Source organism: Aaosphaeria arxii (assembly GCF_010015735.1).
Source record: "Aaosphaeria arxii CBS 175.79 unplaced genomic scaffold BU24scaffold_7, whole genome shotgun sequence".
Lineage (NCBI taxonomy): Eukaryota > Fungi > Ascomycota > Dothideomycetes > Pleosporales > Aaosphaeria > Aaosphaeria arxii.
The window spans coordinates 1,324,622-1,350,582 of NW_022983480.1; the positions used below are offsets into that span (position 1 = coordinate 1,324,622).

Consider the following 25,961-nt stretch of genomic DNA (forward strand, 5'->3'; position numbering starts at 1 on the left):
GTTCTCGAGATGGGTGGTGCCAACAGGTGCCCTTTGATTAAGTACAGCGTACATCTTGGTGACGTGGTATGGTCTGATTGTGCCTAGAACGCAGCCCTATCAAATATGCTTCAACAACTAATTGGGATGGGATCGAACGATCGAGATAACACATAGGGGGGTGCTCACGCCTGCCTGACCGCTTTGAGCAGAAGACTGATACGTTTGGTTTCTTTCCAGTGGTCCATCAGTGTTTTGCCTGCATATGTTGCATATGGTGACTTTCCAATGACATGGAGGACTGAAGAAACAGTTTTTTCTCGATGTGTTTATCCAAAGAGGAGTCGAACAGATGGAAGCCCCCTCATTGGCAACTCTATATACGCACAGAGCCAATCTTCAGTTTTTCGAGATTTTCTCTCCGCCTTATCCTAACTCGAAGTTCGCCTTTAGGCACTTTACAGCTGGCCCCGTCAACTGTATTTGGCATTTGCCAAGTCCCGGTGTTCCTCTCTTTGCTGCTATTAACGAGATTCTTCTGGCCAGTAGCAGCAGCCTGTGCCTCTTGCATTTGATCAAAGAAACTCTTCTTGGGTGCAGCACTGATATCCCATAGCTGTGTGATTCCAGCAACCACTGTCACGAGCAGGGCATTCACTAGCTCGTTCGAATCTTCGAAGACCGTAGCTGCAAGTGGAGACGGTGACTGTGTGTGCGCGAAACGATCTGGTTTGAAACTTTGTGGATCCAGGTAATTTGCAGCAGACCTATTGATGAGTTGCCGAGATAAGCCGACATCAATGCAAGACCCTACATCAAGCTGCCATTTCTCCTCTTCCTCGCCTGCTCGGAACGTCGCTTGAGTGAATATGATTGGTTTCGTGACTACTGCTGTCGTCACAGAGACACTATACAACCGGGACGCTTCAAAGATTGTTGAGCGTAGGAAGGGCAAGGTAGTTGGAGAGAATAGTGAGGACGGTGCATCGAATGTGATTTGAGGCGGAGAGGGAAAGGACGGATGAATCGAAGGTGGTTGGACTGCATGAGCCCAAACTTTGGTCTCTCCCCGGATCTTCTCAAGAGGGTTCGCTTCTTTACTGGAATCCTTGGGTTGGGCTTCCGAAGAGGAGTAAATGTGATAAAGGACCCAGAAGGCTAAGGGCACTGCTTGTGATCTGATTTTGTTGATAGCCTCAAGTGCAATGGCAGCACGTACTTCCATTGGTACATCATGCTGCGAGAATAGCTCGTTCAAGACAGTCATTGGTGTTGGTGTTTCCGCATCTGTGTCCTCATCACCACTGACGCTTTCGTCGTCCGCTACTACCTTTTTCGTGGGAGGAAACGTAATGTCGTGAAAGAACTTGGTAAAGTTCTGAAGCAATCGTCTCCTGGCTAAAGTTGCACCGGGCAATCCGGGAAGCGGGAAGAACCGTGGTAAACCAAGTGCTAAAGCGTAGAAGGACTCATCCAAGGTCGCCAGATCGCTGGCTAGAAGTTGGTAAGATTCTGTAAATTGGAGACCCGTAATAGGCGTGATGATTGCACTGGAAAAGTATTCGTTCACAAGAGCATATAGATCGCATTCCGCCTCTTCCGTACCATCGCTTAATTCTATGCCAGCAACTCTTTCCCACGGCAACTGGTCAACCAGTGAAGAATTGAATGTTATCAAGTCAGGTAGTGACTCTGATAGGATGCGAACTGATGCCTGGACGATATGCAAAAGTTCTTCTCCCTTGAACAACGCGGATGCGAACTGTTGTCGAATCTCGGGCTGGAGCTGTAGATATTGCGCTTTGTTGGTGCTAGGCAATCCGATGGAGTTTGATATAATGGACCACTTCGACGATTCAGCCTGGTCAAAGCTGTCGGTATTCCCAACAACTCGGTCCAAGACAGAGGGCGAGAGAATGAGGACATGTTTGATACCTGCCAGACTGAATCCTACAATATCGGTAATGGAAGAGGATCTTTCCGCGTGTCAATATTGGCGATGATCACCATGGAGCAATTGTTAACATACACTATGCTACTAAGCCAGCTATCTCCACGGAACAGGAGGTTGGGAGTGTGTCTAAGGCGAGGTATCCAGTAGGGTAAAATATTGACATTGCGCTTGTGTCCATCCCGCATGCTTCCATTCCCGAATTTCGTCCCAGTCAATATCCTCGTGAACAAACCTACGGTGACCAGTGCCGCAAAGACTTGGGCCAGCGCATCTGGGCTTCTGTACCTGGACGGAATCCTCTGTACAAATTCCTGATCGTAGCCATAGTATCGCACCAGTAGCACTAAGAACGGACTGAAGACGAGGAAGTAGCACAGCGGAAGAAAGGCAAGGCGTACGGCTGTGTGAGATCCATAAACGCTGAAGAAGACTGTTTTGGGGGAGAGGGGCATTGTTTCGATGAATCAAATTAGGTCTCAACGGCGTCCCTGGGCGCCAGAGACGTGTTGGTGATGTTGTCTGTCAGCAACAAAGTCAGTCATGGACGCAAATAGTGATTGTATCGAATGGGCTAATAATAAATGAGAACTAGAACAAGAATGGAAAGGTCAGCCGATGTAAGCGAAGGGAACGCGAAGGGCGCAAAGGGCAGCATCAAATACATATCGAGAGCGTGAGTAGGGAAAAGAAAACGCCAAAGTACCTGAGCAGAAGATTATTCATTTTTAATTGACCCGAATGAGGCTACGCAAAAGCTCTCCCTCATCCGATTCCTCGGTTGTCGTTTTGCTTGGAGGACATACACTCGTAATAAATCAAGCTGACAAAGCCAACTGCTGTTTCAGTACCTGTTTAAATACTACTAATCACTGGCTGTTCGCCTTTGAGCAATCACATCCGACAATTAGATCGTGCACTCTTCTCAGCGCATAATTACATTCTTGACTCATTGCTATAGGATCAAGCTCCAGTAGCATTTGAACTAAATATACGTATGTACACATGTATCAAGGGTGCAACCCCCCTGAGTTGCCGAGGGCTGTACATTGACAACTCGGTAGAAGAGTCACCGTCCTCTGCTTATCAATTCAGCAGTTTGGCAAGGCACAAATTGAGCAGCGTGGTCCTTCCGAAAATCATTCATGAGGCAATACAAATAGGTACCACTTACCATATATCATTTTGTTCGACATACGCCCTCATCACCCTCACAGAAAACCAACGAGCACAACCGTCCTAAGAATCTAGCAATTTCAAATCCAAAAATTTCTGCAAATACAAGCGCCCACAGTGTACACTTCAGTGTCCATCCTCGTACCAGGATCATTCGTCACAAGACCAATTAGCTCCGTTCTTTTCCAGAGATTCCATTCAAGGCATTGAGAGAGAGTCAACATGGCTGCCGCGCCCACAGTCCCAGCCCGTTTGAACTTCATCACAGGCAATAAGAACAAACTAGCCGAGGTGAAAGATGTCCCCATTTACAACATGGATTGTCAATTAAATATAATATACTAACGACGAACGTAGGTTCAAGCAATTCTTGAAGGCGTGATCGAGTTACAAAGTCAGAATGTAGATCTTGTGGAAATACAGGGAACCGTTGAGGAAGTCACGACGGATAAGTGCCGCCGCGCAGCTGAGGCCGTGAGTCTATCTGACCCGCGTCATTGCATACATTCAGTTACGTTAACATATCTAATGTGCAGGTGCAAGGGCCTGTATTGGTGGAAGATACATGCTTGTGCTTCAAGGCTATGAATGATCTCCCCGGCCCATATATGTGAGCCTCCCAATTGTCAGAGAGTAATTTGACATCTTCTTGCAGTGTCTTTGCTAACGGTACTGCCAGAAAATGGTTTATGCTCTCGCTAGGCCCACTCAAACTACACCACATGCTGGATGGATTTGAGGACAAGTCTGCGCAAGCAGTCTGCACGTTCGCGTACTGCGAGGGTCCAGGTCATGAGCCCGTACTCTTCCAAGGCCGTACGGATGGAAAGCTGGTTGCCAGCAGAGGCCCTACAGTTTTCGGTCAGTTATCTAAATGCACTGTATGAGCGACAACGATAGAATATTAACCCTGCAACAGGATGGGATTCATGCTTCGAGTATAACGGGAAAACGTATGCAGAGATGGAGAAGTCTGAGAAGAATAAGATCTCACACCGGGGCAAGGCACTGGACAAACTTAAGGAATGGCTGGCTAGCCGAGTAGATGCTTGATTGCAGCCCTGACTCTTGGGCTCTTACGTGCGGTGATGGTTGTTGTGGTTCTCGTAGGCATCCTGAGGGAGAGAAAGAAATTCCAACTTACTGGGTACTCCCCCATCAAGTGAATGTGAGGTTTCGTCCTTTCGATATGAACGAAAGGCATCAAGCTTCTGCAGCATTATCCTTCTTCCATTGTTCCACCCATTGTTCTATCCTTTCTAAATTGCCATCCACATCGTCATTCTTGTCACTCCTAAGCTCGACTACAATCTCTTCCTTATAGCTCTCTCTTGCCTCATCAAGCAGCACCTGCATGATCTCGCTGTCCATATTCTCATCCAGCTTCTTGCCCTTATAGCCCCTCGCGGATAAACGGTCGTAGAGAACGGTGGAGTCGCAGCGCAGCACAATCACCAGGTCCACCCAACGCTCTGGGAAAAGGTCGCACGCATGCCAATCTATGATGTTGCCGCCTGAGGAAGAAATATCTGCGGCTTCTAGGTAGTCGAGAAGCTGGAGATGCGGTTAGTAGATCTCCTCGTGACGATTGAGAATGTTCCATGACGGTGATCGAACATCTGCCACAAGAAACTTACTTTGTCTTCATCTACGACCCAACTCCCCGTCTCCTCGTCCTTTCCTTCATGGAAACCCTCATCCTTCACGATATGGTTCACGCTAAGGTGTTTGAACCCAAGATTCCGTGCCAGTTGCTCAGCATGTGTAGTTTTTCCCACACCAGGTGTCCCGGTCACCACGATATTGGGATTCTGACGCGCCATGTTGGAAAAAATATGCGAGAGGTGAGAAATAAAGGGATTGTATCTCAATCAAATTGCTGCGTAAAGCCGTGGTGTGATTATCACTATTTTCAATGAAGCGATGCCGACAAATTTCCGACAAGATTTCCCCTCAATTCCGAAGATGACCCGGGAAAAATGACGAAAACCCCGCCGATGGGGCAGCTGTCCCGCCACTTTGGCCATCGTTCAGCCACAATTCTCGTCTTGTGCCAAATCAGGTACTACATAGGAGGGACATGGCTCTGTTGTCGAGTTTGCACCCCAGAGAATGGTGCTTTGGGCATATTGAGCAAGTTGAGGGGGCCAACGACACGTATTCATGACGAAAAGTTACAAAATTCCATGTCAAAACGCAATGAGGTTTCCAATTCTACCCTAACAACCGTCACTCCAAACTTTTGCAAAGAAAACGCAATGAAAGAACGCATCCATGCTATAAGGGACCCCGTTCCTCTCCGTGTGAATGTTCAAAATACAAGTAAGTGCTGCCTCATGTGGAGACTAGCTGTCAACAAGCATAAGCATCTGTGTCAATTAGATTACACTCGTCTAAAGGTAAATTGATCCCATGACCGAGATTATGGTTGATGTCTTTGCGCTGCTCTCATTGTCGTTCCGGGGCATACACTCAGTGCTCCGAAGAGAGACCAAAGGGGTGCAGAGAGCTAAATGATTGATGTTTTGCGCGATAGCTAGTCTACTGCTGTGGATGCCCTCCGGCGTGGATCGAAAATTATGCCGAAGGCGGGCGAGGGACTACAATTGGGTGCAGGGCTGAGAGAGGGATAAAGGAGAAAGAAAACAAAGTCTGCGGTGTTTTCATGATTGGGGCCACCAAGAAATCGTCAAATGCATGTCGATGCCGGCATCCAGATCGTCAAATGGCGGGCCGGTCGAGTGATATGTGGCTGAGAACCCATGGTCGAGCGAAAGGGCCATTTAGCTCTGCTTGCATTCAGCGGCTTCCTGCTTAGGTTTTGTGCCGTCATTCTGTATATGAGTGAGTGGTGGTGGCTAGGCAAACAGGAGTGGTCATTGCATACCTCGTCGTCTGACTCCTCATCATCATCCCTGTCATCGCTAAGCTCATCCTCGTCCTCATCGTCTTCATCCTCAAATTCGCCCTCATCGAAATCCTCGAGGTTTTCATACTGCAGTGCCTCACCCGTGAACCAGTCGATGGCGCGAGGGATGAGCTTCTCTTTGATGTCTTCGCCGAGCTGGTAGTCAAGCTCGAGGCGCTCCTCGATGTCTGAGGCGGCGTCATCATCCTCGTCGGTCGGGGGCTTAGGGGGATCGAAGAAATTGAAGAAGGATTCCGTGGGTACAGTCTTCTTAACCACACGGGTCTGCTTTGTGTCTGGGGGACTGTTAGCACGCTGTTCACGCCAGTGGCCTTGGAGTCATATCATACTCTTGTTCCGTTGCTTCTTGCTCTCAATGCGAACGGTCAGATCCTTGCCTGCCTTCCAGTCGATCTTTTCGCCCTCGGCATGATCGTAGATGAAGTCGCCGCCGTAGCCATTCTCGTCCTGGTAGTAGTAGGTCTTGGTGATGCTCTTGTTGGTGAAGAACTCATTTTCCTCAAACTCGAAGATCAGTCGGAAACCTGGTCTGTCGAGGTATTCCATGCGAATGTCAGTCAAAGACTTCAAGGCAGCCTCGTCCCTGTCAGTGATCATCTCCGCAAGGGAGATCTGGTTCTTCATGGCGCTAAGCCAGAACTCAGGGATACCCTTGACGTCCTTGCCTTCGTCCTTGTTGGCCTCCTCCTTGAGCTCCTCGTCTTCCTCATCGTCCTCATCCTTGGTCTCGCCAACCTTGACCTGCTCCTCGGTGGGCTCGGTGGCACCGTTGATGATCTTTGCGCGGTTCTCGTAGAGAGGGGTAAATTTGGCGAAGTACTTCTTCTCAAGTTGTAGGACCTCCTCCTGGAATTCGGCCTCGAGTTTTGAATGCTCCTTTTGGATGCCTTTGAGGCCAGCAACGCGCGTGCGGACGGAAACAGGAAGGGATTCAATGTAGCCACTTGAGCGACCGACTAATGAACCGAGTTTGGCCTGCATCATGGAGACGAGGGCGGGATTCGCAGCGAATAGGCCGGCGGCGGCACGATCTAGCTCCTCTGTGTGAAGGGAAAAAAATATGAATTAGCGGTCAAGCCCTGAGATGGGGCAGTTGCGCGGGGTGGGAGGGGCAAAATTGGTAGACTGGGGTAAATTCTAGCACTCACCCTCTTTGATGCTCGCCACACCGGGCTGCTGCGCTCGCGACGATATGGGAGCGGCATTGGCAGGTGTGTTCTGTGGAGTTCTGTGATGGTTGATGACAGAGATTAGTGATAACGTTTGGTAGTGGTAGTGGTGGAGGTGGAGGCGATGGTGACGGAGATTGTTGGCGTTAGATTAGGAACGACGAAGGGGGTCGAGGTGAAATTTATTATAACAGTGGGGTCAACAGAAGGGAAAGAGAAAGACTTACGGAGCGGAGATGGAGTCGACCTTCTTGTTACGAATTGGCTCGGACATGGTGAAGGAAGATTATTGTGTGGAGCGGAGTAGATGGGAGTGGGAAATGTTGAGTGAGGGTGTAAAAACGAAGAAGAAGAAGGGGAGGAGGGGAGAGTGGAGGAGGAGGAAGTATGAGGTGGTAGTAGTGGCAGTGGCAGTGGTAGTGGTTGTGGGTGTGTTGGTGCGTGTCTGTGTGTGTGTGTGTGTGCGTGTGTGTCAGTGGTGGGAGGGTAAGGTACTCGCAGGTACAAGGTAACTAAAGAGAGAGATAATAGGAAACGCTTGGGTGGTAAAGTACACAGTAAGTACTGGTAAGTACTGGTAAGTACTGAGAGGTACCTGGGAAAAGGCAGGTAACCACTGGTAATAAGGGCAGGGCAGGGCAGGGCAGGAGGGAAGGAGGGAAGGAGGCCAAACAGGAAGACAAGCCCTACTAATAGTCTAATACTAGCTAACCTTCTTAATAGTAATCCAGTCGTTGTTTTTTTTCGTGGCCACACTCAACTGCACAAAACTAGGTATTGGTAATAATACTTGCAATTAGTTATCACAGCCTACCAATTAATCTTTGTAATTTAATTGTTCTCCCAATGTCCAACAAGGCGTTTGCAAGAATTGTTTTCTGTTGGCGGCGAAAGGAGAAAAAAAAAAGAGGCGGCGGGCACACTATCCACTAACTAATCGTAGCCCTCCCACCCATTCAACTCTTTCCAGAAAGAATCCACCCTCAACTCTCGCCACACCCCAGGTCATTCGAATTGTGTAGGCTATCTTCTCGTTAGATATGTTAACTATTCTACCATACCCGAAAATATTATATGCCAGCCTAAGAATCAGTCCAATCTGTATTCCGGGGCAAAGGGAAGAAGACACGACCACCTTGGTACTGTATGTAGTACTTATTTGGGTACTTAGGTATCCGTACCTACCTACTCACTTCATGATAATGCTGGTATACTTGATAGGTCGCAAAAGACGGAGACGAAAGGGCAGATACCTTCCATATGTTTTCTATATTTTTTTTAAACTTTCTTCTGCGCATCGGCCTCTAGGCTTCTTGTGGCAAGTATGGCGATCGCGACTTGGACTAACCAGAACATACAGCTATCTACTCGCAGCACTTTATTTCTCAAGCAACGCACGATTACCAGCCCATATGGTTAGAGGGGTTACAAACCCTACACTACAGGTATTGTTGTGTGCTTTTTGGTTCGTTTGTGACAGTACATTGCAAATCAACCCCATGCGATGCGCCTCTCCCTTGCCACCCTCCCTATCAATGCTTTTGATATCTCTTGAGCCGCCTCGTCGCCATGGCCGCCACTGTTGCCGAGAGGGCACCGATGAAAAGGCAGACTGCAATTGCGTTCGGCCCCTCACTTTGCCGTTGTCCCTCCATCCCACTCTCGGTATCGAGTCCGGTGCTCTTCGCAGGTTCCAGTAGGGTAAAGACTCCCCAAGATATAAATGTCCCAACAAATTGTGGAAGCGTTGTATACAAGTTCATAATGCCCAGGTAGGCACCAGAGCTCTCTGCCGTGGCTTCTTGCGACTCTTCCAGTGCGTGATTGAGGTGTAATAGCACTGGTGATTCCATCTCGATCGAATTCCGTGCCAGATGACCATACTTCGATCGATTGGGCTGTGCCAGTCGATTGATCTCGATTCCAAGGAACGTGAACGGTGCCCAGCAGCTTATAGCCCAGGACCTTGCATTGAATATTAGCGTGGCTGGCTCATGTGGCAGATGGGTAGATGTAATAGGTAGGTAGGCACTCACACTCCGCAAGCGGCCACAATCAAGGTGGCACTCCGCAACGACTGTACGAACGGTGCCATCATCATGGAACCCGCAAATATGCAATGGGAAACGGTCCAAGCCGTGAGAAGGGAAGGCTTGTACTTCTCGACTTCGGTCACGAACGATGCTATACTCTGCGGAGGACGAGGTGTGAATCCAGGACCCTCGTCCTCAGGGTTTCGGACGAACCACGGGAGGACCACAGACATGAGAAAGGTGATGATGGAAAACGCTATTAAGGCGGTGCTGCCAATACGTCCGACTTGGCCTGTCAAGTCTCCTGCTGCTTTGACTTCTGCAGGAGCTTCGTAACGCAGATAGATCTCTCCTACCCAGGTGGTGCTATAAAATAGGAATGGGAACCAGCCTGATGTGGTTGTCAATCTCCAGTCTTCTCAATCAAGATGGGTGACTTACCAATCCAGGCCCAGAACTGCACGAAACAGATGGCCGCGATCCCCCTCGGCAGATTCATCGCTTTATTCGCAATCGTTGAAAGGACCTGCACTGGCCCCTGCTTCTCATGCTCCTCGGTACCGTCGCTGAGCAACACCTTTTCAGTGACGGCCCAGGACGTCACACCGACTGTCAGACAGAGACACAGCGCTGCGATGGTGGTCAGTTGCTTGAACTGCGTATCACCAAGCATTGGCCCAAAGATAGCACCAAGGTCAATCGCTCCCGCGCCATACCCGACGAGAGATCCGACGGCGACCATTCTACTGGCCCAGCTGCTGCCCATCTGTTGCTTGGGTATGGGCAAGGTGTCCACTATGAGGCCACGGCAGCTTCCCTGGACCGCATTGATGGCGAAATCGATTCCGTAGATGCTAAATACAGCGAGCGCAATCGTTGCGCTTTTAGTCGCCTGCTCGTCCATGTTGTTACTGAACATTTTGACTACTTCCTTCGTCCAGCCTAGCAGCAATAGGAACATGGACACAAGGACCGTCCCTGCCACCATGAAAGGTCGCCTGCGACCCCACCTACTCGTTGATCTATCTGCAACAACGCCAACGATGGGCTGCATAATGAGGCCAGAGAGCGGTCCAGCGATCCACACCAAAGATATCTTCGATTTGGTCAGACCAAGCTCGAGGAGATAGGGGGTGCAGTAGGTCATCTCAACATTCCATGTGAATCTATTAACCGTTCAGCACAACAGTACAAGGCACGTGAACTGTGTATACCATACTGAAGTCCGATGAGAGATGTCGTGAGCAGAGCCATGCGCATGGCCTCAGTCGAGCCCTTGATGGACGGCGTCCCTGACCATTGCGGGATACCTGGCATTTTTGCGAGTAGTTCCCTCCTCTTCTCCCAGCAAGCTTGCTCTGGGGCAGAATTAACAATGTACACAACTACGGGGCTTCTCCGAACGGCTTCGTATTACCGGGTCGTTGATGAGAGCATTGGGCGGTTGAATTTGTATAAAGGGCAGCACACGTCGCAAATGGTACACGGGAATGCAAGTTACATGAGATGGGGATCCATTGGTTTTAAATTCGGAATGCTGTGTACATACAAGCCTACAAGGGCACGTAAGCCCGTCCGCCTGAAGGGGGTGGAGGGGCTTGGCCGGCGGAATGAGATGATACGAGACGAGATACGGAAGACGGACTGGGTCGCTTATAGATAGATAGATGTATGAAAGGATCACAGATTGTCAGGGTTCAAGATTCGGGGGTCATTGGTAGTGCTGGAAGTATGTATTAGTGTTCGCAGTACCCCGTCCCGTGCATGTACAATAATAATACATGCACATTTGCCATTGCCCAGGTGGCTCCGCTCCAACAAGTACAGGACACGCAGCACAGACCAAAGGGCACCTCAACCCTGTCGAGTCACACTGTACACTGTATTAATGTTTAACATGCAAATGCAGACGCGTAGGAGGAGATGCGGCACTTCGGTTCCTGTTTCACCGATAATTAGCGCGAACGTGGTCCGTTCCGATATATGTTCATGTGTTTGTACTGTGTACCTCCTAGTGTACATTGACAATTGACCAACTACTTGTATAGGGAGGAAACCCACCGCCTCAGTCGGCGCGTTCGCTATAATGGCTTTTCCTCAACTATGAGCTTCGCCCAAGCCCGGCCCAAAGGACCGTGACTAAGATCCAACGAACATGTGCATGCGTACGTACACTCTTACCCCAAGTCCCACATTTCCTCTCCGCCTCCCGTCTAGGCACATTGATGTCATGCCAGCCTCTATCAATCTGTTAGTCATCTCAGCTCCTGGGCGTTGCTCAAGGAGGCAGCCAAGAAGCATTGCACAGTAATATAACGAACGTGCCGGCACTCAGGCGCTTCGAAATCGCGTTACCCAGTGCCAACGATCGGTTTCTGGGAGATTTACAAATGGAAACTCGCTGGATTCCAAGCCAGATAAGGAAGCAGAACATTAGAAAGGTCTCGGAGGCAGTGGTAGTGTGTCAGTCCTTTAGCTCAATTCCATATTCCCTGTGGATGTCTATGCTCCGTACGCCTCTTTGTTCGGCCATCAATCCCATGAGCCCTTGACCCACATCCTTGATTTCGTTATACTCATGCAGCAGCGTTATGTGTCGTTTCACGATATCGTTTGCTAGACCGAGCACATGAGATGAAGACGATAGAAGATCAGGATCGTATTCTTCGATCAGATTGGATATTGCATCATCTGACTTTGAAAGTCCTGCTAAAGATGTTATCAATTCCGCCCGTCGTGCTTTGAGAACATCTAGAATCGCTTCCTGTGAACTCTCGACGTGTACCGGTGGCTTCCGTGTCGTGGTGGTGAGTGAACACGTGACATGCTCAGAGGATTCAGATAGGTGACCCTCCTTGGCTGCTTCTCTGGGGTCCGTATTTGATGCATGGAGAAGTTCAGTCTGTGGTGGCGATGGCAACTCAGGCGCACAAGTCAAGCCAATTGCCGGTGATGCTTCAGAGGATGTGTTATTAGGTGCCTGTCGAGGCACGGCGGCGATATCTGTTGGAGACGGTGCGTGTGCGTCGGTACATATTGACTACAACACGCGGGTCAGATATCAACATCACTTACTGTGTGCTCGCAAACAGACCTGTATCGTCGAGTGCGAAGGATGCAATTGATGCGGGTCGCTGGAAGCAGCGGTAGGGACAGCGGCGCATGGTGATGGTGCATGCTGCTGTAAGCCTACGTCATAGCGACAGGCTTTTCCGCCCGCAGGTATTACTTGCACTGGATCATTGTATGAATTTTGGATTGAAGGGTGTGGTAGCTGATCCAAAGCTTGGTGCGGCCGAGGATGTGCTTGGGTGTCGCCTTGGGGCGCTTGGAGAGCAGGACGTGAAAGCTTGGTGAGATGTTCTTGCGCAGGGACGATGGGTGGGACAGACGTCTGAAGGTGATGTTCGACCTCTGTTGTGTCGCTAGCCTCTCGTCTCTTCTCTTCCTGCTCTTCCTGATCTTGCTCCTCAGAGTCGGAGTTTGGTCTTTCAAGTAGGGTCATTATGTGAAGTGGGCAAGGTAAAGTACAAGTGTGGATCAATTATTGTTGTTGTTATGTGTACGTAGGTAGGCACCTAACGTAGGTAGGGTCCGTAGGGAGTACCTAGTAGGTATGTATAAGGCGGGTTCTAGCCAGGAACCAGCAATCGAAATGGGCTTGGTTGATTGCTTACACAGTAGGTGTGTAGGTAGGTACGAGGTAATTTGTACGAACGAGTACAAACAATTAATAGGGTACCTGCTCTATTTGGAGGCTCGGCAGCCCGCGGCCGCTAATTACTACACTTGACGTAAGTCGATGAATTGATTCCATTGCCGATAAATAAAAGATATTTGTACTCCGTACAAGTTTTCTTGTTAAATTGAGGATGGCGCATCGCATCTAATAGGGTGATTGATACCTGGCCACGGTCTGTAAATGCAATGACTGCATGAAAGAAGGATGGAAGGAAGGAAGGAGCTAGCTGATCGTTCCTGCCGCGAAGTGAGACTCAGCCATGTTAATCAAATGAGATAGGCAGGTAGGTATAGGGCAAAAAAGAAGAGCTAACTACCTAGGGATGAGATACTAAGTACCTGGTACCTAACGTATGCAGTCATTCCGTAGCCACAACAGTAGTACCCAGTACCCAGTACCCAGTACCCATTAACTACCCAGTAGGTGACCAGTAGATAATCAGTAATTACCTCCATACATTTTCCCTCGTCCTCCCGGATCTTACTCATACATACTCTTTTACTTCCTCTTTCCCTTCCTCTTCTTCTCATTCTTCCACTCCCACTCCACACTCCTTTCGCGCAACCCAACCCTACCAGGCCCAACATCCGTCAATTCGACTCCGTCTGCTCTCTTCCTCTGAACCCTCTCCAGCTGATAACGCGCTCATATCCCTACACTGCGCATCTTCCCCGCCTAACACCACGCTCAATCGCGCATGCCGCGTTCGTAGCGAACTCTCCGCCACCGGGGACCAACCCGTCGATCAATACCTACCCACGTAATTAAATACTTCGAGTCCACCGCTCCACGACCCTGGAACTCTTGAGCCCATCGTCTTCCTGGTCTCGCGCTTGTCACCAACTGAAAGAATGGAGCTATTCACAACCAGGCCTACTGGTCTCCTACTTACGGTCCTCCTAGTTGTATTCACAGCTTCTTCGGATGCCCATGAGCACCACATGGACAAGATAGAAGAGGGGCACGCAATTTCCGATGATCCTATCGTATGTTAATACAACACATCCACGCAATGGTCAAACAGCTTCATTAACGATCACCTACAGGATTCGATATTATGGGTCCATATTTTGATACAATCATTGGCTTGGGGAATATTGTTCCCCACAGGAATGGTACTTGGTGTACGTATTTCTAGTCCTCTCAACCAACAATAGTATTGTCATGACAAGACCAACTAACAGCGCTACAAGATCATCCGTTCACGATGGCATGTTCCCGTCCAGACCGTTGGTTCCGTTCTTGCTATCTTGGGCTACTTCCTTGGACACAAACACAAAGGCCGCCAGTTCGCTTCAAATATACACTCAAAATTTGTGCCTTCAATCATGCTCATGCTCATCTCCCAAGTTGTCATGGGTATATATCTCAAGCTACATCTGGAGCGCGGCATCCACGGAAAGATTAGGAAAGTCATTGTCAAGGCTCACGGAATTGTCGGAAAAGCGATGCCTATCGCGACCTGGGTTCAGTTCGTTTTTGGTGGTCTAACAATGCTCGGATTCTGCCGTGGGGATCACACCGGCCAGTGCCTTGCCCATTTCATCATGGGTAGCGCGTTCATTGCGTATGGCATCATTCTGACCATTTTACTATTGGTCGGACAGTACTGGCTTCGCAGAACTGGCCGCAGTCAAGAATTCTTCGATTCCATGGTCATAGCAGCATGGGGCTGTGTCAACACATTCACTGAACATCGCTGGGGAGGACCCTGGGTTCACAACGACTTGCAACACACCACCATGGGCATTATATGGTGGTGTGCTGGTCTGCTCGGCATATGGCTCAGCCGCAAAAGGGACGGGCAGCCCAAGAGAAACCTGATACCCGCGATTGTGATCCTATTAACCGGTTTCGGCATGTCGGCACACCCGCAGCATCTTGAGATCTCGACCAAAGTCCATACCATCTTTGGCTATACCCTCATGGCCGCCGGTGTAGCAAGAATTGTGGAAATATCCTTTGTTCTTAAGGACAAGAATGCAACGAGCGAAGACGGTTCTGATCCAAACAGCTTTCAGTATCTGACACCATTCGTAAGTCTACCACTACTCATTATGACTACCACGATCGGTGCATGCTTACACTTTGCCAGCTCCTTTGTGCCTCTGGGTTCTTATTCATGGGTGCAACAGAAGAACAAATGCAGCTTCTTTCGGACGCGCATGTAACCCATGTCTCGTACGTTTTCATACTGTTCAGTATATCTTTCCTCCTGTTCCTTTTCGTAAACATGCTGCTGCATCTCTATGCTGTCCACGCCTGGAATTCGCCCGCAAAGTCCGACCCCACACTCCCAGCGCGAACTGCGCCACCAAATGGCCACCCCAATGGGCATGCTCGAGCGGATAGACGAATTCGCGATGCTGAAGAATTTGAACTCGAAGGACTGATTTCGGAAGACGACGAGGACACCAAACCAGAAGGCAAACCTCGCCAGCCTCACGCTTCGTGATCGAGCGCCACTCGGTCATCCTCATGGTCGGCATGATTAACGTTGAATGTTTTCATGAATATAGTGCTCCTTGGCTCGCATGGTGGGCGTTTTGCTTTCATGTTTTCTCTCTGCATATAGTTGGCAATATGTACCACCTCATCGACATGTATACCTCTCCTGAATGTAGGATGTGCAGTAACAGCTAGTAATCTATACAGAATACAACATGATGACGATAGGTGGCTTCGGCTTTGATGCATACTATTGACCCTTTACGGCATGACCTCGGAGCAAATTCATGGGGACGTAATACACTATCCAAAGCGCTCCCGAAGTCACTGCAATGTTAGCTTGCATATATAACCTGGAAGTGAGGTTCGATGATCGTTTCGAAATATTCTCATGCATTTATCGTTGCCGTAACAACGTTCAAAACTCTAGCTCCTCTACCTCCATACCGCATTCATCACACCTCTTTCTGGTCATGCCGGTCTCTGGATCTAAGACACTTCTACCCCACTCATGGACATGCTTCTCGCCAAACCTTTTTACCTTATCTCCAAAGTTTGCACCGTTGGTCTGATCTCCCATCCTCGCTCTCTTGTACGCCTCAAATCTCGTCCGCTTCTTTAGCTCTTCGAGTTTGTTTTTGAATTTCTTCTCTTTCCGTGCCTTTGTGACCTGTTGCCGCTTCTCGTACTCCTCATCGAGTGCCTCAGCAGAACCCCATTTCCGAGACGAGAACGCGTAGGCTTCAACCTGCAAACGCAAGAACAGCTGCATATTATTCCAATTCGTCTTATGCGGGTTTGGACGCTCGAGATGGGGCAGCAACTCTTCGTCCTTTAGTTCCGGATCTGTCAAAAGATAATCCTCGCGGGCCTCGGTTTTGGTCAGTAGCGAATACTTATCGGGCATCTTCTCTTTGCAGCCAGAGCAGATTCCAATTCCGAATATGTCCTGCCATTTCCAGTCAATCTCCAGAGTACTACATTCCCGGCATTTGCCCTTAATGTCGCGCTTGCCATCCCCGTATTTTCCCTTGAACTCCTCGACATCCTCATTCTCTGCGGCAGCTATATTGGCCTCGTCCTCGAATTTCCCGTCCGTAGCGTTCAGAATAGAGATACCAGGTTCAAAAGGTCCCGCCCTGTTTTCCCTCAACTTCTTCCTCACCCGTTCACGTTCCCAGTCGGCAAGGGAGATGCCAGGAGGCTTTTCTTCCTCTCGCCCTTTCCCGCTCCACATTGCGCGATTGTGCGGATCATCCGTTGTACTCAAAAACCCTCCCTTGGTATCTGTCATCTTACTGAAATCGTATTCGATGTACTCGGAACGACCAAAATTTTTAGCGGGCTGGATCAAATCGTTCGAAGGCGGTTGTATGAACCCGTTCTCATCTCGCCTCCGGCCGGAAGTGGCAGAGGCATCGCGCAGATTCTTGGGAGTGTTGGACGAGTTGTGGCTTTCATATGAGCGTTTTATCCCTGCGACGGATGAGCTACTTGGATTCAGACTATGAGGCTGTTTCGCTGCTGCTTTGGCTTTGAGGCGAGCCTCTTCCTGCAATGTGAATTTAGTTGTTATTCGCGGCGTGTCTGGGTCCGTGAAGTACTCACCATCCGCCGGATCTGCTCAGCATCAATGGACAGATCGCCCATCGAGCGAGCTGCTTGTTTCGACTGGTTATCCACCATGGTGGCTGACTATCACAGTGATATTGTTTGTGAATGACGTTGACAAAATGCACCAGGCACCGTTGGAAGTCAAGATTGCACAAGTCGGCACAAGGAATGAGGAAGTCTGGTGGTTCGGTGGCGATGATGCACGCCAAGACAGGAGTTGAGTCTTGAACGTCAACCTCCTGTTCTATGATATTGATTTTATCGTCTCGCATTGTCTACTTACGTACTCCGTACTTTATAATGTTTATTTTTCATTAATACCGACAAGACAATGTTACAAAATCGTTCTCACCCTTTCATCTCGTCCTCTCCCTCCTCTGTATGCAATCGCGCAAGTTGTAGTGGTGGCTGTGGCTGACACCTAGGTAGGCTGTGGTACATTTTGAGAACCATGAGTCACATCAGATAGAAGGAATTCCATGCTGCAGGATTACAAACCTAAATTGTGAGCATACATAAACTGGTGAAACAGCCTGTAGGAGAAAAATTTCAAGCGAATTGAGAATCTTCAAAGCATCCGGACCAGATCAGATGGATGAGAACGCGCAAACACGTGCCCACGTGGCGGACCCTGCGTCGATCGCCAACCGCGATTTTGCCGATCAGGAAATTCTACTTGCAAATTGCCCTCCTCTTTCACACTTTCGGGAAGATCAACAAATCGTCGTAACAGACCGATCTTTGAAATCTAAGAAGCACGGCAGCATAAATCATCGAACTGGCTCCAGCGGCTTGAATGAAAGCTGTACATTTCATCGGAGCGAACTAGAGTCATATTCACGCCACAAATCAAGTCAAAAATCATCAAAGAGAAAGCCTGACAACGTCCCATTATCTTTATCATTGGGGTCCAGAGTTTCGGGTGCTAGCATTGAGCTTTCTGCCATCAATACTCCCTTGTGCATATCGAATAACTCCACCACGCCAAACCCTGATATATTCCCTCCTATGCCTCCGACTCAGTTCTACCCACTTCTCGTATGTTCACTCGGCAATCCAGGAAAACAGTATGCCAATACGCTCCATAGCGCTGGACATAATGTCATTGAGGTGATACGCGCTCGCGGTCAATATCTCCCCTTCCAGAAAGGCATGTCAGGTCTGGTGTCAACGCCCAATATGACGCGGGCAAAGATCCACCTCATCTGGGGCGCGGTAAAGGAGAAGCAGGCAGAGCTTGCTCCTGGCGAAGACGATTTTACCCTTTGGCAAAGCACGAAACTCATGAATGTGAGTGGGCCAAGCGTACGAAGTGCGTGGACCACATTCTTAGCACAGCAGAAATCCAAGGGGCATAATGCTCGATTGGTCATTCTACATGACGAGCTGGAATCGAAATTGGGTCATGTCACTATCCGGCAGGGTGTAGCAAGTCCTAAAGGTCATAACGGAATCAAGAGCTGCCAAGCATCGCTCAGAGACACCGAATTTTGGCGCATAGGTGTAGGAATTGGCAGGCCCGAGAGCAGAGACCCAGCTGTCGTCAGTAAATATGTTCTTGGTAAGATGACGGTCCGCGAAGAGCAGGCAATGCAGGATGCTAGTTTCCATGTACTTAAAGCTTTACGACTAATTGCAGAAGGAAATGCGTGATCTAATATTGTGTACGACCAGAAACGAGAGCAAAAACCCTCTATCATATGTCTCTAGCTCTTCAGATTGTAATACCATCGCTTCAGCCTTCTACTACACGTCGCGACCGCTTCTCGATATCTTGTGCGATCTTATATTCCCCCTGAACTAGCCTGCAGTTCCTTATACTTGCGCTGCAGTTCCTCCTTTTGCTGCCGCAGTTCCTCCTTTTGTTGCTCCAGTTCCTCCTTTTGTTGCTCCAGTTCCTCCTTTTGTTGCTCCAGATCCACGTTATGTTGCTCCAGATCCACGTTATGTTGCCGCAATTTCTCGTTTACTCGCCTCTGTTCCTCCGCCTCATCCAGATACAGATTATCGTCGAGTTTCTTGTGCCGCTGCCTTCCTTCGCCTAACACTAATGTCTGCAGAAGCATTTTGTCCCATGTGTATACCTCTGCAGTGTACTTTTCTGGATCGATGGCGACTTGTAGAATATGAGGCTTGACATCTGCATCTATAATTTGTTTAGCAGCTGACTCTTATCAAGGGGGAGGGACATTACCATCAATTTCAACCTCACTGATAGTGAGTGGAGAACAGAAATTAATGACAATATAATCATCAATAATATTCCAGGCATGATACTTGCCGCCAGACCGAAAGCGGGCTGCGTGCTCAGTGATCGTCGCAGTATTTCCCCCTTGGAGCAACTCAATACCCCATTTCTTCTCAAGTATGTACAGGTCAATCCTCCCCTCGTCGTTATGGGCATATTGAGTGAAGATGGGTAAAGACCGAAGCTCGTGAGCCAGGCAGCAATACATTTCCTCGTGGTATACTGCTTCTAAGATCCTCGAACCGTGACGGGTAAGTTTCGTTCTGCTTTTAAGGACAGACGGACTGAATCTCTCAATGGCGTTGATACAAGTCTCCTGGAGTGAAAGACTTTTGACGCCGGTGCTTAGTTCTGTGCCTGGACAGAGCCGACGACACGCAAACCTAATCCTGATAAGCTTCTGCGCTACTATCATGTTTGGTACTGGAGCTACCTTCGGTGCATCGGTGATGCAAAGATGTACTTAATCGCACCATTCTCTCCATATGGCTCAGTGTGTAGAAACCCCATTTTATAACAGAATGCAAATGCATCATAGTCTTTCTGCATTCGTACGCAGCCGGAAGGTTTTGTTGCCACCTCACGCAACGCGTCAACGACACTTTCGAATGTGATAGGGTGAAACTCATGGTCAGAACGAAGAAGAATTCGCCTAATGTGATCCTCGGCACCAGGAACCCAAAGGCCCCTTCCGGACGTGGAGAATAGGCTTAAGAGTTCATCGTGTTGTTCAGCAAAGATTTTGTTGCACAAATAGGGCGACCACCCAACGCGGAGGGATTCGGGGAGCTGGCAAAGCGTTAATTATTGACTTGCACATCTCTAGGGTGCTGCTCAGTACTTACATTCTTATAACAGACCCTAAAGTGAAGTAAAACCAGGCCAATCACGCCTGGGTGACCGTCAGTAGAATTGTGAATGTATTCACACGTCCCGTCCAAAAGATCGAATTTGTGTTGCAAAGCCCATTTTCGGATCGTCTCCCTAGTTTCTTCCGGCCGAAATAGCATGAATTGCTTGTTGTCTCCTTTTGGACGGAGCTCCACACGATGGATGCGATCCATCCGCTGAGCTTGGGATTCAATGTGTGGTTGGAGAGTGCGGGAAATGCCATGAGCACCATAAAGGCAGACAAGCACGAATAGAGACGAACTACGTGTATTAGGGTGTTTCAGTGTCGTTCCCCAGAAGTGTTCCTCCTCATAAGACCCTTGGGCTTCATCAATCAGGTATATTGTTCGAGCGTTCGGATTATTGGGCCGGTATGCCTTATTGTGATCCCGCCATTCAGATGCTTCACGTTGTAGGTATTTCTCGTATGGGAGCTTTCCACGGTCGGGGTTGTTTTGGTGTCTCCATTCGATATAGACTGGCTCGAGGTCCCTTTCGTGCATGACGATATGATAGCTAAAAAGCCGAAGCAGCGTTGTCTTGCCTACCATAGGAGTGGCCCGGATGACTACCACTCTTCGATTCCGTGCCATTTCCAAGACAGACTCAACTAAGCCTTGTCTCTTGCAAGCATAATCACACTCGATCTTCCATGCATGGTCCTGCTCATCGTGGGAGTCCATGTTGTGCCCGCACTGGACACAGCTGTCAACTGGATAGTCGAAAACCCCTTGAGGACAGGGGCAATCACGGCAGCAGAAGTAGGTAAAAGTTGTACTGGAAACAGGTAGTGATGCAGGGGTAGTCACGCCTCCGAAGCGTTCTTCTTTTTCCAATTCTAGCTGTTTGCTGTCTTGTCTTGGTGGCTTCTGAATTCGCAGTTTTCGTTTCTGTAGCTTCTGCAGATGAGAGAGATGTCGTTTTTCCTTGTGGGATCCATTGTGACGGCGATGGTTTTGTATCTTGTCGTTCGGAGCAATCTTGCTGGCAGTTTTGTTTGTCTTGATCAGCGCTGATGCAGACAGAGCAATTCGTGTCATATGTAAGGCTTGACTCTTTGATCTAGTTGTTACAGGCATTTTGCAAATCCAAGAGGCAATTGAAACGTAGTTATAGTGTAAAATTTCCTGCAAGTCCAGTGTTTCATTTATACTCATGCTTGGGTTCTTTGTTAAAGTAGGTATGCAAGTGTTGGTTATTGCCAAGACTAACGTGTTTGTTTGTACAACAACTCTACCTAAAATATACCTACTTAGATCTTGGTGCTAGTCGTTGTAGCCACGTGCCCAAGGCTATCAGATATATCTGGGATGCATGAAAACCAAACGATCGTAAACTGTATTTCCTGAATGCTGATACTCTTTACGCTGGACTAATAAGTCCTCTTCTAGCGAATAGTGTTATTTACAGGTGTCCATTACTGTGTCAGAGAAGCAAACAAGCACTGCCGACATCTCGAATTCAGGAAAATGGGATGCTCTAACACTTGCATTTCAAATTCGGACTGACTGACTAATGTAGATAGATGAATACCGAACCTTTCAAAAGCCCTCGCTATTTACGTATACGCGATGTTTGCCTGACAGCGTAATGTGACAAAGAATACTCTCCCAGAATCTTTAGCCTGCCGACATTGCCAACCAGTTACTATCTCGAGCTCGTACTTCCTCTGGATATTACACGTGGTGAACCCAGGACACACCTCCGTAAGAAGCGACCCTTGACGCCACATGTCAGGGTCTAGTTCATTTATAACGTCAATAGGATCAGAAGATGTGAAGACGAGGTCTTCGATTTGGTTGAGTGATTTTAGTGGATGGATGACCATCTCTTTCGTCGTCAATACCCCAGCACGAAATCTCGTAAACTCTAGTAATACAATACTTATAGACCTAAGATACAAGTCTTGTTTGTTGTCATTGAGCTTCCTGACCCTCAATGACATGTTCAGTGTGCACGGAAGCAGTGCAGAATGGTTTCTCCGGGTATCGTACGAGAGGGTGATATCCGGTATAAAGTCTGCTTGAAGGATAATTTGCGCTGGTATAGATAAATCTACTAAAGGTGCAATGCCCGTAGAATCTTCACATGATGCCAGCTTAAAACTCTGTGCACCAAGAATATAGGCACGTGCGTTCACTGCAGCTGATTCGTTATTTGAAGCGACGCCATCCAACAACGATCGAATTTGCGAGGGCCAATAAAAGATAGATCGAGTCTGCAAGAATTAGAATTGTGCCGTAATTCCTGAACCTTGACATACCCTCTCTAATGTTCTCCTGATTCCTTTGTACCAGAAGGTCGCTTTGGCGATAATGTAATACGAAACTGCCACAACGGCAGTGGGCGGCCCTAAAGTTGGCGGAAGATCCACTGGATAACTTGTGAATTCCCGACGACATCCGTAATCATTGTCTTCCAAGGGTTTTCCGTGACAAGAATGGCATTTTTGTGACTGGGGTAATCGGAACCTGAATGGGAAGATGCCATAATCATTGACGGGACGCTCAAGTCGGCCACAGTCAAGCTTCGAGGCGATGGAGTTCAGTGTGATGGTTTGTTCCTCGTGTAGGAACCGGTGTTTCTCCTTTTTCTGTTGCTTCAACCCTAAGATCCGCGTTACTCCTAGGGTGGACGTGCTTTCACCAACAAGATGTATCGAAAGTGATGAAACTCTTTCTGTCCTTCGCCAATCAAGTGTGATTACCCCTGAGATCATATCTCTGCTTCTAAAGGTGGTGGATCCATGCGCGACTTCAATGCTCAAATACACCATTCTGATTTATGCGTGGGAGATAGGGCCGGGACGAATCTTGTTGATGTTCTCAGCAAACGTCTTATGCCAAGTAGTAAAATTCATGCGGTGCAGTGAGCCTTTTTGTCGCGAGTTGCGGTCGTGGCTCGCCCTCAGAGATATATCGAATGAAGATGCTGATGGCAAAGAACCTGTAAGCGTTGGAAAAATCAGAGTGAGCCGCTATACTGGGTCTTAACTTCGGTATCGGGAGATCTCAATAGCAGTGCTACGATTTCAAATCCCATCATTGTACTGCTTTATGTAGTGGCCGCTGATCAAAATCGTTTCCCTGAACCTGCCTGATTAAGCAAGAGGAAAACCCTTAGCGCTGGATTTTGATACATTGGCTATATGCGATATTTTTGCGATAGCCACACCAATAGATCAGTGCCCCACGACACAGGACTTTCCCCGCATTGAGCACAGCTTCAGGTCAAGGTGCCGTGAAAAGTCGGCTGATATGACGTGATCTTGCGATTCTTGTTCAGCATAGAGCACGATAAACTCCCACTAATTCCACACGCTCACTACTTATTTTAGCAAGTGGAGCATATAAGAGTGAAACACCTACACGTGACCTAAGCACTTGATGTACGAATTCCTCTCAGCGTAGAACAAAAGGCAGCAAATTGACTATTGATAATCAAAATCGAGTGACTCTTAATCTTTTTTGGCAGATTCGAGCTATATGGGCAGACTCCCTGCATTTACTACATAGCTTCCGGAACTCGGCATTTGCTGGTAGGCGCCACCTACTTTCGCCCTCAAGCTGAGCTTGCGTACTATTCGTTCGCGGAACGAACTCCGCAATCTATTTTAGTTGTTCAATAAGTGCATCTGATCCCTCTATATCCGTATTATCGCCGAGTCTAAAAGTACTCTTTGTCTCGATCCAGAAGTATTCAAGCATGATAGCACTTGTGTTAGTTACATGGGTAAAGCTGAGTTTAAAATAATTGCTTTATGAATGTTGATACAAACACTTACTATTACTAAGGGAAATAATCCAAAGCTAGGTTCTAGTAATTACTAGATAGACAATATGTTCCTAAAAAGGATTCTAAATATACAAGAATTATGTAACAGGGTCGTCTGAGTAAGGACTTAGACACGTGACCTTGAAGGGGTTCTGTTGAGTGATGAGGGCCGTAGGCGTAGTATTAATATACTGGTAAGGTTGAACGTCAATCAATCACTGTTGCGCAAATGTGTTGCCAAAGATATCACAAGTAATCTTCCGTTAGGAAACTGGATCCAGAGAACTGTATCGTAGATTGACGATGAGGACCTATCTATGGGATACATTCTGCTTATATACATAAGTACGCTTGGCGGATTCGTTGGGTTCGTGGATTCGTGATAGACGAATCCACGAATCCACGAATCCATCACGTGACCTCTGATCACGTGTCCATATTGTGGTCAGCCTCGTCTGCATAGAGCCTGTCCGCGTCCTCCTGTCCCCATAGGTCCTCCTCGTAGGATTCCTCGTCGCCTTCTGGCCACTCAGAATCGTCACTGTTCGGTTCATCCGTAACACTAATAAAAAAAGAAAAAAGCCTAATTTTACTATTAGTAATTAGGTATTCATTAATCTTAAGTACTAGAAAACTAGCTGTAATGGGCTGGTGCCCAGGAGATATACCCTGGATGAGATCCAGTGTGTTACGGATGAACCGAACAGTGACGATTCTGAGTGGCCAGAAGGCGACGAGGAATCCTACGAGGAGGACCTATGGGAACAGGAGTACGCGGATAGGCTCTATGCAGACGAGGCAGATCATAACTTGGACACGTGACTTGGACACGTGACGGATTCGTGGATTTGTTAGACGAATATCACGAATCCGCCAAGCGGACTCATGTATATAAGCAGAACGTATTCCATAGATAGATCCTTATCGTCAATCTACGATACAGTTCTCTGCATCCAGTTTCCTAACGGAAGATTACTTGTGATATCTTTGGCAACACATTTACACAACAGTGATTGATTGACGTTCAACCCTACCAGTATATTGATACCACGCCTACGGCCCTCATTACTCAACAGAACCCCTTCAAGGTCACGTGTCTAAGTCCCTACTCAGACGACCCCGTTACAATTAGCTTAATTAGTTTACTTTTACTAGTTATACTTTCTTTATATTACTTTTAATTATATTTTAAGCTATTACTACTATCTTTTACTTTTACTATAGCTATTATTAAGTTGTTACGATCTAAGAAACAACACCCAATAGATCAGTGTAGCAACAACGAGGACACCAGATAACCGAGCGCTTATGAGGGGTAGGGTCACGTGACTCACGTGACCTCCTCACTCGGTCAACGGTAAGGACCACCAACACGTGATATCCTCACTCCCTTACCTGTAAGGAGGTGAGGATAGGAATTATATAGAGAACCTAGAATGCCCCTATAGCCTTCTATGTTTAACCTAAGTTAGTATCAGACAATACACTCTACTGTTCTACCGCTATTATCCTTCTTGCCTTGCAACCGCTTCACGTTACTCTTTAGATTATCCCCGAGAACCAACCAGTAGATCCTTAATCTTAACATAAGTACCTTACTTATTAATTTTTTTAAAGTTAGTAATATTAGTAGTTTAAGCTTTTTAATTTTAGTATAACTAGCTAAGAATTATACTTAAATTTAATTTAAGTAAGTAATAAGCTAGTTAATATAAGGGTTGCGCAGAGCTTGCAGATACCTGATAACAGTAATAAATTTAATAGAGGTCTTAGAGAGCCTCAAGTAGGGATTATAAGAATCCCTTACGAAAACCACGCTAATTCTAACTAGGAAACTCAGGAGAAGTACTTAACTACACTGGCCACCAAGTGCCCTTGACGGGCAGCTGGTAGTTGTTAGTTGTTCTCACGGCGCTTTATTACGATTACTATACTAGATCTTATCTAGGGTATATCTCCTAGGCACTAGCCTATTATAGTTAACTTATAAAGTAATATTAATTAAGT

General features: G+C 47.8%; 11 protein-coding genes across 11 annotated transcripts; 3 read left to right on the plus strand and 8 right to left on the minus strand.

Moving 5' to 3' along the window:
• Positions 1–355: 355 nt before the first annotated feature.
• BU24DRAFT_352266 (uncharacterized protein) lies at positions 356–2,385 on the minus strand (the record flags this gene model as incomplete). The annotated part of the gene is made up of 2 exons (XM_033523722.1): positions 356–1,955; positions 2,009–2,385. 2 exons carry the CDS (start codon positions 2,383–2,385, stop codon positions 356–358), a joined length of 1,977 nt encoding a protein of 658 aa, XP_033381221.1.
• Positions 2,386–3,159: 774 nt separating this feature from the next.
• BU24DRAFT_260828 (Ham1-like protein) lies at positions 3,160–4,329 on the plus strand. The gene is made up of 5 exons (XM_033522494.1): positions 3,160–3,397; positions 3,464–3,580; positions 3,643–3,716; positions 3,786–3,967; positions 4,026–4,329. The coding sequence occupies exons 1-5, from the start codon at positions 3,329–3,331 to the stop codon at positions 4,157–4,159; spliced, it is 576 nt and encodes a 191-aa protein (XP_033381222.1). The 5' UTR covers positions 3,160–3,328; the 3' UTR covers positions 4,160–4,329.
• BU24DRAFT_352604 (P-loop containing nucleoside triphosphate hydrolase protein) lies at positions 4,310–4,929 on the minus strand (the record flags this gene model as incomplete). The annotated part of the gene is made up of 2 exons (XM_033523739.1): positions 4,310–4,660; positions 4,744–4,929. 2 exons carry the CDS (start codon positions 4,927–4,929, stop codon positions 4,310–4,312), a joined length of 537 nt encoding a protein of 178 aa, XP_033381223.1.
• Positions 4,930–5,409: 480 nt separating this feature from the next.
• On the minus strand, positions 5,410–7,597 carry BU24DRAFT_260854 (NAP-domain-containing protein). Its single transcript, XM_033522495.1, has 5 exons — positions 7,432–7,597; positions 7,184–7,263; positions 6,365–7,075; positions 5,994–6,310; positions 5,410–5,940 (listed from the first exon to the last, which is right to left on the minus strand). The coding sequence occupies exons 1-5, from the start codon at positions 7,476–7,478 to the stop codon at positions 5,890–5,892; spliced, it is 1,206 nt and encodes a 401-aa protein (XP_033381224.1). The 5' UTR covers positions 7,479–7,597; the 3' UTR covers positions 5,410–5,889.
• Positions 7,598–8,448: 851 nt separating this feature from the next.
• BU24DRAFT_374751 (sucrose transport protein-like protein) lies at positions 8,449–10,915 on the minus strand. The gene is made up of 4 exons (XM_033524573.1): positions 10,457–10,915; positions 9,679–10,403; positions 9,241–9,628; positions 8,449–9,169 (listed from the first exon to the last, which is right to left on the minus strand). Exons 1-4 carry the CDS (start codon positions 10,552–10,554, stop codon positions 8,737–8,739), a joined length of 1,644 nt encoding a protein of 547 aa, XP_033381225.1. The 5' UTR covers positions 10,555–10,915; the 3' UTR covers positions 8,449–8,736.
• A 565-nt stretch (positions 10,916–11,480) lies between these two features.
• BU24DRAFT_261073 (uncharacterized protein) lies at positions 11,481–13,186 on the minus strand. The gene is made up of 4 exons (XM_033522496.1): positions 13,088–13,186; positions 12,915–13,020; positions 12,332–12,844; positions 11,481–12,277 (listed from the first exon to the last, which is right to left on the minus strand). Exons 3-4 carry the CDS (start codon positions 12,740–12,742, stop codon positions 11,702–11,704), a joined length of 987 nt encoding a protein of 328 aa, XP_033381226.1. The 5' UTR covers positions 12,743–12,844; positions 12,915–13,020; positions 13,088–13,186; the 3' UTR covers positions 11,481–11,701.
• Positions 13,187–13,830: 644 nt separating this feature from the next.
• Positions 13,831–15,434, plus strand: BU24DRAFT_435225 (uncharacterized protein; the record flags this gene model as incomplete). The annotated part of the gene is made up of 4 exons (XM_033530076.1): positions 13,831–13,965; positions 14,026–14,103; positions 14,173–15,015; positions 15,075–15,434. The coding sequence occupies 4 exons, from the start codon at positions 13,831–13,833 to the stop codon at positions 15,432–15,434; spliced, it is 1,416 nt and encodes a 471-aa protein (XP_033381227.1).
• Positions 15,435–15,713: 279 nt separating this feature from the next.
• Positions 15,714–17,277, minus strand: BU24DRAFT_374755 (DNA repair protein). The gene is made up of 2 exons (XM_033524574.1): positions 17,036–17,277; positions 15,714–16,979 (listed from the first exon to the last, which is right to left on the minus strand). The coding sequence occupies exons 1-2, from the start codon at positions 17,111–17,113 to the stop codon at positions 15,846–15,848; spliced, it is 1,212 nt and encodes a 403-aa protein (XP_033381228.1). The 5' UTR covers positions 17,114–17,277; the 3' UTR covers positions 15,714–15,845.
• A 124-nt stretch (positions 17,278–17,401) lies between these two features.
• On the plus strand, positions 17,402–18,836 carry BU24DRAFT_425503 (peptidyl-tRNA hydrolase). Its single transcript, XM_033528750.1, has one exon. It carries the CDS (start codon positions 17,633–17,635, stop codon positions 18,692–18,694), a length of 1,062 nt encoding a protein of 353 aa, XP_033381229.1. The 5' UTR covers positions 17,402–17,632; the 3' UTR covers positions 18,695–18,836.
• Positions 18,740–21,220, minus strand: BU24DRAFT_484753 (uncharacterized protein; the record flags this gene model as incomplete). Its single annotated transcript, XM_033533355.1, has 3 exons — positions 18,740–19,205; positions 19,254–19,694; positions 20,218–21,220. The coding sequence occupies 3 exons, from the start codon at positions 21,218–21,220 to the stop codon at positions 18,826–18,828; spliced, it is 1,824 nt and encodes a 607-aa protein (XP_033381230.1). The 3' UTR covers positions 18,740–18,825.
• Positions 21,221–21,738: 518 nt separating this feature from the next.
• Positions 21,739–22,956, minus strand: BU24DRAFT_412207 (uncharacterized protein; the record flags this gene model as incomplete). Its single annotated transcript, XM_033526097.1, has 2 exons — positions 21,739–22,398; positions 22,444–22,956. 2 exons carry the CDS (start codon positions 22,954–22,956, stop codon positions 21,739–21,741), a joined length of 1,173 nt encoding a protein of 390 aa, XP_033381231.1.
• Positions 22,957–25,961: the final 3,005 nt, after the last annotated feature.